We start from the raw sequence: 13,749 nt of genomic DNA on the forward strand, positions 1-13,749 counted from the left end.
AAGGGAAAATCAGGCCACACAGGTCTGACTCAACCCTCGTAGACCTCTTCCTCCTGATTTCTTCTCACAATTCCCTGACGCCAGAAAGAGTTGGGATTTTTATTTTTACTTTACTTTTATTTCTTCCACTGGAGAGAAGCAAGCCCCAGGCTTTGTTGACATAAATGGTCTTTTCAATATTCATTTATTCAACAGGCATTTGTTGAGTATACAGGTGTCGGGGATACTGCAATGAATAAAATGGATGGGTACCTTGTTCCCAAGGCACTTACATCCTAACGGGGGCAGGGGCAGGCAGTGATAATAAGTAAAAGTGTATGTGTGTAATGTCAGATGGCTCTGAAGAAAAATGAAGCGGGCTAAGGATAAGGGGGATAAAAAGTAACAGTGGATGGAAGTGATGGATGGAAGTGGTGGATGGAAGGTTATTTTTTTGTGTTAACATAGTCCAATTGATAAGTGAGGGTTTAAGAATGAAGGTTTGATTTATATTAGGGAATTGATGCTGTCTGTACTCGCCAAGGGAGGTGGAGTCACACCTGTGACTGGAAAAGTGACTGACATGTGTTGGGTGCTGGAGGATCGCTGAAGAATGAATGCACAAAATAATGAATGCAGGGCTGAGCACATCAGGGCTTCGCTCATTTCTAATGCTTTGCCCTTTCTTTGCTCACCTCACTCTGCATTTGTCATTTTCATCACATGCCACAATAAAATGTTCTTTGCCAGAGACAGTGCAATAGTGATTTAGTGTAGGAGTGAGGGAAGACATATGGAGCGGGAGAAAAAAAATGAGGGAAATTATCCTGATTTTACAGAAATTTACAGGTGAAGACAAAGGGTTCTGTCTGCCCACGCACATTCCACTTTCACTAACACTTCTTGTCTTTGTAAACTCAAGATAACAGCTCTCAAAATCAAGTACAACCCTTTTGCCAAAGCCTTCTTGGATGCCAAGGAAAGGTGAGTAGAGAAATCTCAGTAAAATCTTATTAATTGACTTCTACAAGTTTGAAATTTTTGACTGTCTTGAAAGGAGCTATTAGTGTTACTTTTTTTTTTTAGGAGGTTCTGGAGATTGAACCCAGGACCTTGAACATGGGAAGTAGGTGCTCAATCACTGAGCTACATCTGCTCCCCAATGAGAATTGGGTTTTTGCTTGTTTGTTTTTAGGAGGTAGTGGGGATTAAACCTGGGACCTTGTGTATGGGAAGCAGGTGCTCAACCATTTGAGCTACATCTGCTCCCCAGTATTACTCTAAAAAAAAATTTTTTTTAAAGGAGTTACTAGGGGTCAAACCTGGGCCCAATATTACTTTTGATAGAAAAATTTTTGTAGTCAGTTGAAAGGACAGTCTTAAGACCATCACTTTCCCATTTATGACCACTCGGAAGTGTAATTACCTGTTCATTAGTTGGGGTCGAGGAGAACATCTAAGTGCCAATGTGTTGTTAACCCTGTTTCAGTGTGTGGTAATAGTCACATTTCTTTGAAAAGTTAGGTGATTTATGTTTTTTAATAATTCTTTCTGCCCTTTCCTCAATTACCTCTGAGAAGTATGGCTTTCAAAAGCATTTATTTTTTAAGGGATGCTTGACCTAGGGAAGGTGAGTAATGCTGGGGCATTCCTATCTCTCAGGTTGGAGAGAAGAGACAGCAGGGACTGTTGGGTGTGAGTGTTGATTCCACATGGTGACCTTGGGCCAGTGGCCTGCTATTTCCATAGCTTTCCTTTCCATTCTAGGAAAAAAACCAAGAATAATGGTGCTCATCATTGACTTCTCTTCCAGCAAATCCTAGCATATAAATATGAATAGCTTTGAAGTTTTTGGATTTTATTGCCTGAATTCCATGCCTTTTCAATACCTCTTAAAACTGTCTAATCTTTCCTTTTCACCCTAAAGGTGCTGGGTTAATGGACAGATGATTATAATGGTGTGTCAGAGGGATCTGTCCTGTTCAATATTTAAATAAACTTCGATGATACAGAAGGCATACTTAAAACTTTTTCAGATAACAGAAGGCTTAAAGGAAAAACTGTTATGTGAGATGATGGAGTCTAGATTCAAAGTGATAGCAGTGTTGATACAATAAAGAGAATTTGACTTTGAGTAAGAAGCCCTGTCTTTGAATCCTAGCTTTGCCATTTCCTGGCTGTTTGATCTTGATAACTCAGTTTACCTCCCTGGGACCTACTTTCCTCATCTGCAAAATGGATATAATAATGTTTTCCTCACAGAGGTGCTGGTGGATCTAGCACAGCACATTTGTGACGGTGCCCTCAAGTCCCATGCAAATGTTAGCTGTTGTTATTATTGCTTTAATCTTGTCAGGCAGGAGCAATGACCACAGATTAGTGAGATCAAATTAAACTGAAATAACCACAAACATGGTTAGGTTCACAGAACAATTGCACAAAGTAGATAAAGTGCCCTGAGGAAAGGAGGACAGGATAAGGAGAGTAGCTTCAATAAGAAAAAGTGATTGGTTTTCTTATTCTCTGACATTCATTGGTCTCCAGAGAGAATTTTGGGTGTGCTTTATGCTGGACTTTTATAATAAACTGGGCAGTCATGGTGCACTTTCATTACCCTTTCAGAAATCACCTAAAAGATGTTCCAGAGGCTTTCTCTGAGAGTCAGCATGTGGCCTATTCTCACCGTGAGTTGGGTGAAAAGTGGGTGGGCACTGGGTGGGGCTATAGTAGGGGTGACCTCCCAGCCCACTTTTTATCTGTCTTGACTGCTTAAGGTCTACCCTGAATCTTTCAACAAGACCCAGCAGGGTATTTCTTCCTTTCTCAAGTTTATGCTCTTTCCAGAACTCCCGGAGAGGCTTGGGAGTAAAACAAGTCTTAGCTAGGAGATAGGAATGGAAAGGATGAATTGCTTCATCTCTGGTTTTCAAGGTGAGGCTCAGAGCTCTCACTGCATTCTGGGCTGACGGCTTACCTTATCCTCTCCACTCTTGCTTCTCTGATCTGGAGTTCCCCTGATCTTAGTGGTTGCTAATTTTGGAGTTGATCAGCATGGCCATGCCTCAGGCAGGCTGTGGTCTTCCACATGAGGAAGAGTCTGTGTTTGTTGACTGGAAGGCCTAAGGAGAGCTGGGTATGACACCTGGGATCCCGCAGGCAGCCTTGGGTGCTCCTAACAGGGTGCAAACCTTTCCATGGCCCAGTTTGGTACAGGAGACCCCATGGAGGAGGGATCTTCTAGAGCTGTCCAAGGCCAGGGACACCAGAATGGAAATTCATCCTGCCATCTAAAGGCACTCTTTAAATGCCTCTTCCCACTTTTTAAGATCCCCTCTGCAGTTTTATACCCCCCCCCCCCCCGAAACCTTAATGCAGCTTCCTAGTGCATTATAGGACCTAACATTTCAAATGCGTGGCATGATTAAGCCTCACAGGGGACCCAAAGGCCTGACCGTGAGTACTTCTGTTTTCCCCAGATACAGTCCCCTGCCCCTCCTCTTAAGTGAGAAAGCCTTCCCACGTGAATAGTTCCTTTAGTTGCTGGACCAGCTGCACTCTACTGATTCCTCATCCTAACAGGTTTCACCTCCCGGCCAGCCCATGAAATTATTCGAACAGACCAATCACATCATCCTGTGGGAACTGAAGTTTCCCACATCCCTTGTTCTTGTCTCTCTCAAGCCTGCTTCCCACAGCCTTGTTGGTTTACTCTGCTCCCAAGTGCAAGCTCTGTGTGGCTCTGCATGGTGTGTGGCATCTTCCCCAGGGCTGGGAGTATATGCTAATTATCTGCTGCCAATCTCATCTGCCCAGGGTCAGGTGTTTGTACTATTTAGGGTTGGGAATCCCTCCTTCACCAATGGGGTGACTAGGAGGTGATCAGAACAGAGAACTACATAAAGAGAAGCAGCTCCAGAAAAACAAAAAAATTTTTTTTTAAAGTAACATGTAATAAAAAGCCTTTATTTGTAGGTTAGGACTACATGCAGAACTAACCTCTTTCAAAGTTCATGCCTTACAATCTTCTTAGCAAACTTCTTGAAGTATCTATCACATGCAGCAGACTAAATGGACAGAAGCCTGGTTCTACATACCTGTCTGCCCTTTGGACAGCAGTATCTTGATTCTGTTGGTCAGGTAGGGACTTCTTGGGCCATATAACAATGGGAAAAGGAAGATGACAAAAGAATTTGTTGCAAATGACTGTAATGTGAACTCTGTATGATTTAGTTACTTACACATAAAAAGTGTTAAGCAAAGACAGCAGGTTCTAAAACCAAGTTCCATGAGTTCTTTTGGTTACCAAAGCTCTGCTGATAATACTTCATTTACATTCTTAAAGAACAGCTCTTGTTCTGTCCGAATTCCTACCTGCGGGGTTTCTCAGTGGAGATCTGGTTTGTGGGGACGCATACGTCTTTTTTCAGGGTCTGCAGTAATAAAAATCAGTCTTTGCCTATGGACTTTCTTGAAGTAGAGACTTCTGTTCAGAGTCTTCACTAATTTCTATGAAATATATATATATATTTCAAAGATTTATTTTTCTCCCCTTTCCCCCTTTGTCTGCTCTGTGTCCATTCACTGTGTGTTCTTCTGTGTACACTTGCATTCTTGTCATGTGGCACCAGGAAACCGTGTCGCTTTTTTTGTTGCATCATCTTGCTGCATCAGCTCTCCATGTGTGTGGTGCCACTCCTGGGCAGGCTGCACTTTTCTCTCATGGGGCGGCTCTCCTTGCAGGATGCACTCCTTGTGCGTGGGGCTCCCCTACACAGGGGGCACCCCTACGTGGCATGGCACTCCTTGCACGCAGCAGCACTGCACGTGGACCAACTCACCACACGGGTCAGGAGGCCCTGGGTATGGAACACTGGACCCTCCCATATGGTAGGCGGACGCTCTTATCAGTTGAGCCACAACTGCTTCCCGTCTATGAAGTATTTTGCAGGCTTTCATTATGCTCTGCAGCAGGCTTACTATCATGGCATGCTAGGCCAGCTCCTCCCCTCTCTTTGGGAGATCAGAATCCTCTTTGTGGGAGTGATGGGAGGCATCTTGTCCCCTCTTTCTTGGTGTGAAATCTTAAGACCCTGCCCCATTGAGCAGAAACTGGGAGGCCTTCACTCCTCCGGTGTAGCCACACTAAACGGTCCCCAGGAGCCGTGGGTCAGCAAGGTAGTTAGACATCTAATGCCTTCCTCTTAGGTTGACTGTTTTATTTTAATTAAATTAAGGCAGAAACAAAGTAACTTTTGCATTTCTATTCACGTTTGTATTAAAATTGTATTTTATACAGCTTATGAGCCCAGCCTTCCTTAAGGGGGTTTCCACACTTTGAGAGGCCTTGGCTACCATCTCCAGAGCAGCCAACTTACTGCTAAAGGAGAAGAGGAGCAGCGGCGGGGAGGGTGGGATCTCTCTCAGAAACAGAGCAGCACAGGGGCCGGCAAGCTGACTTGTGTGTGTATCTTTCTCTTGTCCGTTCTAGTGGGAGGCTGGATCTTTTCCAATCCAGAGGGCATGTGCACAGCAGGAAATGCCAATTACCAGTATGCTACGCCCTTGCCCCTGCCTCCGCCCCACTCCCACCAGGGCTGTGAGCATTGCCCCGGCCTCCGAGGACACCGGCAGGCTCCCTACCCTTCTGCGTACATGCAGAGAAACCATGCTCCCGCAGGTGCGTGATTCTGCTAATTAAACCTCGGGGTTTGGGCGGTGGGGCAGAGAAATGGATAAACAGCTGGACAAAAGAAGCATCTGTCGCGGGAGCTCCTTTCAGCTAATATAGCAAGTACACACATAGAATATTATCATACATTCTTATTTTATGTTTTATTTTGTATGTTAGTATTTGATTATCTAGTGACATCATTAGCATTTTGTTGTTATTTTATAAAACACGCAGTCTCCTGGTTTCTAACTGATGGATAGAGCAGTTTCAGGCAGCCTCTCTACGAGCCAAATTCATTGTGTCTGCCTGAGACGCTCAGCTCATTGCCTTCACCAAGGCCCTTTTCCAAAGTCTCATTGCGTGGCTCAGTCTAGGGAGTACTGGCCCTGGCACTGGCGATCCTTTGGAAGGTCTCTGGATCTCAGTCCCAGTTTGATTCAGTTGGATGCATGCAAATCCATCCTTAATGATTTTGCCAGTCTGATTACTTTTTAGGTTGGTGCTATTGTTTCTGCCTTTTCTCATTGACTGCTACCTTGTCAGCCTTGTTCTTATGAATATGCTCAGACCTTGCCTGGTGATTAGATTTGTATGAAGGACAGGGGATGGGGGAAATTAAAAAAATGGAGTTAATTTTTCATCCAAGTAATCATGTAACAAATATTGACTGAGGGCCAACTGTGTACAAGGTTCTGCTTTAGGCACTAGGGATACAGCATGAGCAAAATGGAAAAATATCCCTACCCTCATGAAGATTACATTCTAATCAGCTCTATATAAAATAAGTATAAAGTAAATTAGTAAAAAATTCATGGAGGTGGTGCGGGTGTAGCGCAGTGGTTGAGCGTGTGCTTTGCACGTATGAGGTCCTGAGTTCAATTCCCCAGTACCTCCTTAAAAAAAAAAATCATGGCATGCAAGATGATAGAGGATGTTAACATTATAGCCCCCTTCCTTCCAGTTTCCATGCTGAGCTCTGAATTTGTAATAGCATTTCCTGGGTCAGCAGCAACCTGTCCCAGTGCTCTGGAGCCTGGTAAACTCCACAGCTGGATTCAGGAGGGGAGACCCTGTGTGATTTACTGAAATCAGAACCCAATTAGTGTCCACAGTCTAATTCCTGGTTCATTCCACACACAACACCTCTTCTGAGCACCAGCTATGTACCAGCACTCTTCTAAGAAGTGGGGGTTGGAAGGCAAATAAATATAGTCTCTTCCCAGGGAGCTCAGGGCTACACAAATACATAAACAAATAATCTTACTACAGTTCAATGAGTGTTGTCATGGCATCCTGGAACCTGCAGCATCACCTGGGAACTTGTTAGAAATGTAGACTCTTGGGCTCCATTCCAGACATACTCAGAGTCTGCCTTTTAACAAGGTCCCCAGGTGATTCATATGCGCATTGAAGTTGGAGAAACACTCTATAAAACTCACAAGCCAAGGTGCCATGGGGAAGAAGGAAAAGAGCAGCTGAATTGCCTGGTGAACAGCAAAGGCTGCCCAGAGGGGTTGACATTTACACTGAGCCTTGAAGGGTGAATAGAAAAGGACAGAAGTGGGAATGGGGTGTGTGTATGAAAGATAGATGACAGTGTGACCCAAGGCACCTGGAAGGAGTGGGAGCAGCGCAGGCAGCAGTATGAGCATACGAGCAAAGATACAGAAAGGCTAAGGAACCTGGGGAATAGATTTGAACAGAGTGTAAAGGGAGGGAGCACGAGTCGGAAGATGCAGGAACTGAGGCTGAAAAGGCTGCAGGTGCCTGATCATGAAGAACCTTGTGAGTCACCAGAGGCTTCTAGCCCCAGAGTGACATGGCTGATTACATACATGGGACTCTAACTCCATTCTCATTCCCCCTTTCTTCCTCTTTCCCTTCCTTCCCTCAGTGGCATATTCTCTATTTATGCAAATGGAGATTCAAAGATGTATAAAATATATTGCAGCCTACTTGAGGATCCCTGGGAAGAAGAATAAGGGCCTGGACCTCCAAAATCTCATTTGGGACATGAGGGGTCCTTGGGCAGAGCTTGAGTACGAGCTGATGTGGCCCACTCTGAAAGGGGAATGAGTGTGGTGAAATGAGGTATATCTGTGTCAAAAGGGCAAAGTACCTCATCTCCCCTGAGCCTCTTCTATAAAGTAGAGACAAGAAGGAATTGTGAAGATTCAGATATGAAAGACACCTGCCATCTGGCTGTCATTCAATAGACCTAAGTTCCTCCCTCTTTTCTATTTCTCTGGGATAGTACTAACAACGGGCCTAGGTAGGACAGTGTCGTTGGTAACTCTTTAGATGTTCTATATGCTCCATAAATTGAACTGTTGTTATTTCCCCAAAGTGAATCTGCTAGAAAGCTCAAGCAATAATCTGCAAGTTTTCTCGGGACCTGAGAGCTGGACTTCTTTGTCCTCCACACCCCATGCCGGCATCCTGTCTGTACCCCACACCAATGGACCCATCAACCCAGGGCCCGGGTAAGACACACACCAGCTTGCTCCTTGGTGGCTTCATGGGGTCTACCTTGGTACTGGGGCCTCTAGTTCATTCTTTTTCTTAGAGACAGAAGGTGGCTTGGTCTGAGCCGTTCTGCTTTCTAAGTCACTAGGAAGTAAAGGTGACAACAGGATGGACCTTTCCTGCCTGGAGAAAGGGTGGTGGGAAAGCACCTGCTCAGCCACACATTCTTGCTTTTTGGAGCTTTGACATTTTATTTTTAAAAGGGAAAATACGTTATGGTCTGGGATCATTTGTCCCATACCAGTCAGAAGTATTGGAATAGAATTAGGGGTTGAAGTACTGAAGGGGAAAAATATTACTACACTGAGAATTCAAGTCCCTTGATTGTCCATATCCTTATCAGATTGTGGTCCCTGGCTCACAACTCAAGTAATAGGGCCAAATGCATCATGTAGGCCATGAGACAATTTTCATACCAGAGACCTACAGTTAGTTCTAACTTCTGGAAATCAGGGTGGTAGAGTAGAAACAAAAGAGGCTTTGGAGTCCGACAAATGTGGGTTTGTGTCCTAGTCCTACCTCATATTGACTTTGTGACTTTGGGCAATTTTCTTAACCTTACCAAGCTTCAGTTTTCTTATCTGTAAAATGGAAATAATATGCATTACTTATTAGGGTTATGATAAGCATCTAAATGAGAAAATGCATAAAAATGTTTTCTAAGTTGCAAAATTCTGTGTTAAGTGTTGGATGTTATATTCAACATGGGTATGCAGAATTTTGAAAAGGTAAAAAAAGGGATTCAATTAAAAGCTAGGGACTGGGAGGTCAGATGACTTGTGGTTTGTAGATCTAGAAAAGAAAAAGTTAAGAGAATGTGATAAGCTTTGATTCAGAGCAGGGCTTCTCAGACTTTGCCATGTACTATAGTCATGCAGGGATGTTGTTAAATGGCAGAACCTGATTAGTAGGTCTGGCTTGGGGCCTGTGATTTTGCATTTCTGACAAGATGTTGCTGTGCAGTCCAGTGCAGAACCATCAGTCGCAGGTAGCTATTGAATACTTGTCCAAGTTGAGATGTGCTGCAAGTATGAAATACATAAGGAATTTTGAAGACTTATTATGAAAAAAAAGATGTAAAAATCTCAATAGTTGTTAGTACTGAATGCATGTTGAAATATTATTGTGAATATATTGGGTCAAATAAAGTATTATTAAAAATAAGTTCACTTTTTCTTTTACTTTTCTTAGTATGGTTTCTAGAAAATATGAACTTACACATGTAGCTTGCATTATATTTCTATTGGTCAGTGTTGGTACACAGGGTATAAGGGAAAGTCATTGACTTGCACCATGGCAGAGGGAGATAGAGAATTAAGATAAAGTGTCCCTGAAGATATGAAACAGTCATGAGCCAAGTGCTTCACTTGACACTTTATATGTAGTACTCAAAGACATCTACAAGACATGTACTCAAATCTCCATTTTAAATGCCTCAAATCAGAGGCATTTAAAGCTTACTGCAGGTCACACAGCAAATAGTGTGACCCAGGGCCCGTGGATTTTCCACTGGTCAACGAGGCATTAAAAGGGGGTCTAAGACTGTTGTAGAAGAGTCTCTTTTGGAGAGAATTACAGTAAGCTGAGCTGGCTCAAGAAGAGGCCATGGGATGGGCTCCTACAAGTTCCATGTGGACAAAGGAGGTAAACGGCACCTGAAACATGGCACAGGATGGATGGAGGGTGGCACTGCTACCACTGGGATCCCTACTGGTGTGTTTAACCCATTCTTGACTCTGCAAAGATTTTGTAAGAGAAAATGTGTTCAGTACAGTCTTTGGGTAATGAGTCTGAGTATCAGGCAATGCAAACTTAAAAAAAATAGAACATAGTGACGACTGAAGGCTCAGAACATTGGAGATCATCCTCCCTGTTCCAACTATGGTAAGTTTCATCAGGTTCTACATGAAGGTGCAAACTTTGTTGTACATTGTAATGAATGAGGAAGCCACGGAGCATCCTAGGCCACATGCCATACTAATTATATGAGAATCTTGGGCTGGGATGCAGGCATCAGTGTTTTTTTAAAAAAACTTGTGAGGTGATTCCAATGTGCAGAAGAGTTTGAAAACCAGTGAAATAGATTAAGAGAAGCCAAAGAAAGTGGTACAGCTCCTGAGCCTTCCTGCCAGAGACCAGAGCTGGCAGGTGGAAACCAGGAGCATCAGGTTCCTGCTTTATGGAATGGAAGAATTAAAGATATCTACCACGATTTACTGAGCATCTGCCATGTGCCAGGCTCTGTATCTCATTTTCTCATTTAATCCTTATAACAATACCTGTAAGCTATGTATGATTATCACTCTAGATATTGAAAACGAGGAAACTGACGCATAAATATCAAGGTCACAGAACTAATAAGTGGTAGAGCTAGGATGCAAATTCAGGTCTTCTGACACCATCATGTTCTTGCTATTAGACTCCTTTCTGAAACCCTTTGGGCCAGTGAGAGGTCCTCACTGGTCATATAGTACAAATATTCTCCTTTTATACCCTGCCCATTTTACATATGTGGCAAGGAAGGTCCAGAGGAGGAAAAAATGTTCAAAAGTGGACAGCATGCTTGTGGCAGGGCCAGCAGGAGACTCCAGGGCTCAGGATACCTGGTTCTCTGTTCACTCCAGGTCGACTTCTTGACTTCTCTGCAGAAATAGCCAGTCTGCCTCAGAGCTGGAGCTAAAGCCAAGGCCAGACACCCCCTGGACCTGTGCCTTTCTCAGCACATGCCCAAGTGACCTCAACCACTCTCTCTCTCTGTCTCTGCAGCCCCTACCCATGCCTGTGGACCATCAGCAACAGTGGCGGGGGTCCTGCTGGGCCAGGCCCCGAGGTGCACGCCAGCTCCCCGGGGGCATTTCTCCTGGGAAACCCAGCCGTGACGTCGCCCCCCTCCATGCTCTCCGCTCAAACATCCACTTCTGCTGGTGTGGAGGTTCTGGGGGAGCCCTCACTGACCAGCATCGCTGTGTCCACCTGGACAGCTGTGGCCTCGCATCCGTTCTCGGGCTGGGGTGGCCCGGGTGGGGGTGGGCGCCACTCTCCTTCCTCATTAGACAGTTAGGCAGGATCCTAGGGAAGGGCGTCAGCAGAAAACCTATGTATAAGCGCTTAGAAACCCTTTCTACTAATGCCAGTGGGCCAGATGGCAGGATCTCCCTGCTAAGTGAGCAGAGGCGTGGGGCGGGTTATACCAGAAGACCAGGAGATGGTTTAGTTTGGATGATGCTAATTCTGTCACTTCCATCTCTGTCATTTTCTTTTGTATTCCCATTTTCTCTTCAGCTTATCCATGCCATGCTTAGGCACAGAAGCTCATCAACTACCTTCCTTGTGTCCTGTCCTTTACTTGCTGTTCTGTGGCAGTGGTACAAAGATGTTAAGTGAGCTCAAAGTTTACATTGCCCAAGGCTACTGCTTGCTAGCTTTGTGCAGCCCTAGAAAGTATGTGGCGGTGCTACAGGGCTCTGCTTTGGCTTCTGCTTTGCAGTGAGAAAAGGGTGTGAGTCCCCAGAGTGAGGTTAAAAAGATTTGAGCTAATTATAGATTACTAATAGCAGTGTGCCAGAATAGAGGAAATTATGTCATGTCACTCCCTTGCCCACTATCCTTTGATGGCTCACTTCATTTACTGAGTGAAGTTAAACCTACTTACGAGAAGGTGACCCTCTACTATCTAGCCCCAAACCACTTCTCCAGCTTTAGCTTCCTCTGCCACTTCTCTAGCATCCCATATTGGAGTCAAGGTAGACATCTCTCTGTTCTCTGGCCATTCATTGCTTTTTCTTACCTTCATACCTTTACCTGTGCCTGAGATATCCTTGGTGCTCTAGTTTACCTGTGTGAATCCTACCCATATTCTAGGGTCACCTGAGACCACTCCTTGCATTGCAAATCTCATCAGCCTAAGTGTATTGGGTCTTTACCTGCTCCCTCACCATTTTTGCCTCTGTTACAGCTCTCACCACACACTACCTTGTATTTTGTTACCAGCAAATGAACTTTTCTCTCCACTAGATGGCGAGGTCTAGCCATCTTGTCTTTCTCCACCCAAGAACCTGCTAACATGCTTTCCTTAGAGTAGGTGCTCAATAAATACTTGCTGAATTGAATTGGTGTGAAGTCCATGTGTGCTAAGAAGATGGCCATGAGCTGCCTGGAGACAGAATTCAGAGTCATGTGTCCCATAGCAAGGTAGCATGTCAGTGGGGGAGCCCAAGAATGAACTGGTGTCACTCTGGGCTCTTTTCTCAGTGATTGATGATATGGGGAGATCAGGATGTGCTAGAATGCTTATTCCCAAATGCTGGTCCATGGATCCCTGTGCTGGGATGTCCTGGAGGACCTGTTGGAAATACAGATTCTGGACACCACCCTGCACCATTTGGATCAGAATGTGCATTTCCAAAAGGTGCATTACGTGGCTGTCACAAAGTCAGGGCTGGGAACTTCTTGCTACATGAGAGAAATAGTATGGTATATAGTCCAAGACCCTCATTTCAGAGAAGAGTTTCTACCTCTGCTCTTGCCAAGATGATTGCTCAAACTAATGAGCAAAATTCATTTCCTTTGTTTTCTTTTTTCCTTTTCTATCCACTACTGGATGTGCTGATGACCTTGGAGTGGGTTTCTAGGTCTGGGTGGAGGGGCAGTTGTCAAAGCATTAGCACTAGGCTGCACTTACTGCTCAGCCCCTCCTGGGAGTTGTCGAGGGAGTTGTCAAGGTTCCACGGAGCTGCATCACCACTAATCTGTCAGCTGAGCTGATGCAAACACAGTCCACTCCAAGCCTTAGTCTGGGGGAATCCAAACATGGCTCGATTTTGTCCTTGGTTCTTTCAATGGAGAAACATCCTTAAGCATGTGGCTAACATTGCCTGAGAACCCCTCTGTAAGCCTGGATATTTCTGTGCCATTCCCTTGTTTGGACCTGGATCCCTGGAAACAATGCCACTCCAGTCACATGGTGTCCACTTGGGGTTGCCCGGTGGGAACTACAGGCTCCTAACTGGTGTGTGAGTGGCTGAGGCGCAATGCACCCACATGCCTGTTCGCAAAGCTGTCTCCTCAGTACACCTCTGAGGCGGGACTGTTGCTGGTTCCCCAGTCCCTCTGCTGTACTGTTACATGCCATTAAGATATTAATATGCTAACAACTCTGCAAGATGGTATTTTGAGAAGTCTTAAAAAATGACAAGCCATTTCTTATTCTGTTAGAACTTTAGACTCTTGAGGGCTCCTCTTGCCCAGCAGGTCTGGCAAAGGTCTCTTTATCACTCACTGCAGCAGTTAGTCATGCACCAAATGCTTAGCCAGTGCAATTAGGTCTATGAAAATCTATCTTTAGTCTTGCCCTTTCTGCATCTCCCCCTAGCCTTGAGCAGACAGAGGATTTGGGCCAGAGATACAGAACAGAAAGAAGCCTATAACCCTTGTTCTTTTTTATTTATATTATTTAGATGAGTATGGTACAAATAATATTAGCTGAGTTTGGAGGGATCATCTCTCATTAATCATATATAATGTTCAACTGGGAACCTATGATGATTTTAAAACACAACGCACTAGTTAGTTCT

At 44.5% G+C, this 13,749-nt stretch overlaps 1 protein-coding gene across 1 annotated transcript in view; it reads left to right on the top strand.

The window, feature by feature from the left end:
- Positions 1-12,285, top strand: part of TBX19 (T-box transcription factor 19) — a 34,198-nt gene extending 21,913 nt beyond the window's left edge. Inside the window, exons 4-8 of the mRNA XM_004464187.4 lie at positions 902-963; positions 2,602-2,663; positions 5,468-5,656; positions 7,998-8,133; positions 10,943-12,285. Coding sequence (XP_004464244.3) covers positions 902-963; positions 2,602-2,663; positions 5,468-5,656; positions 7,998-8,133; positions 10,943-11,237 — 744 coding nt within the window. The 3' untranslated portion in view covers positions 11,238-12,285. The remainder of the gene's footprint in view (positions 1-901; positions 964-2,601; positions 2,664-5,467; positions 5,657-7,997; positions 8,134-10,942) is intronic.
- The last annotated feature ends 1,464 nt before the right edge of the window (positions 12,286-13,749 follow it).

The sequence above is a fragment of the Dasypus novemcinctus genome, chromosome 13 (assembly GCF_030445035.2).
Source record: "Dasypus novemcinctus isolate mDasNov1 chromosome 13, mDasNov1.1.hap2, whole genome shotgun sequence".
Lineage (NCBI taxonomy): Eukaryota > Metazoa > Chordata > Mammalia > Cingulata > Dasypodidae > Dasypus > Dasypus novemcinctus.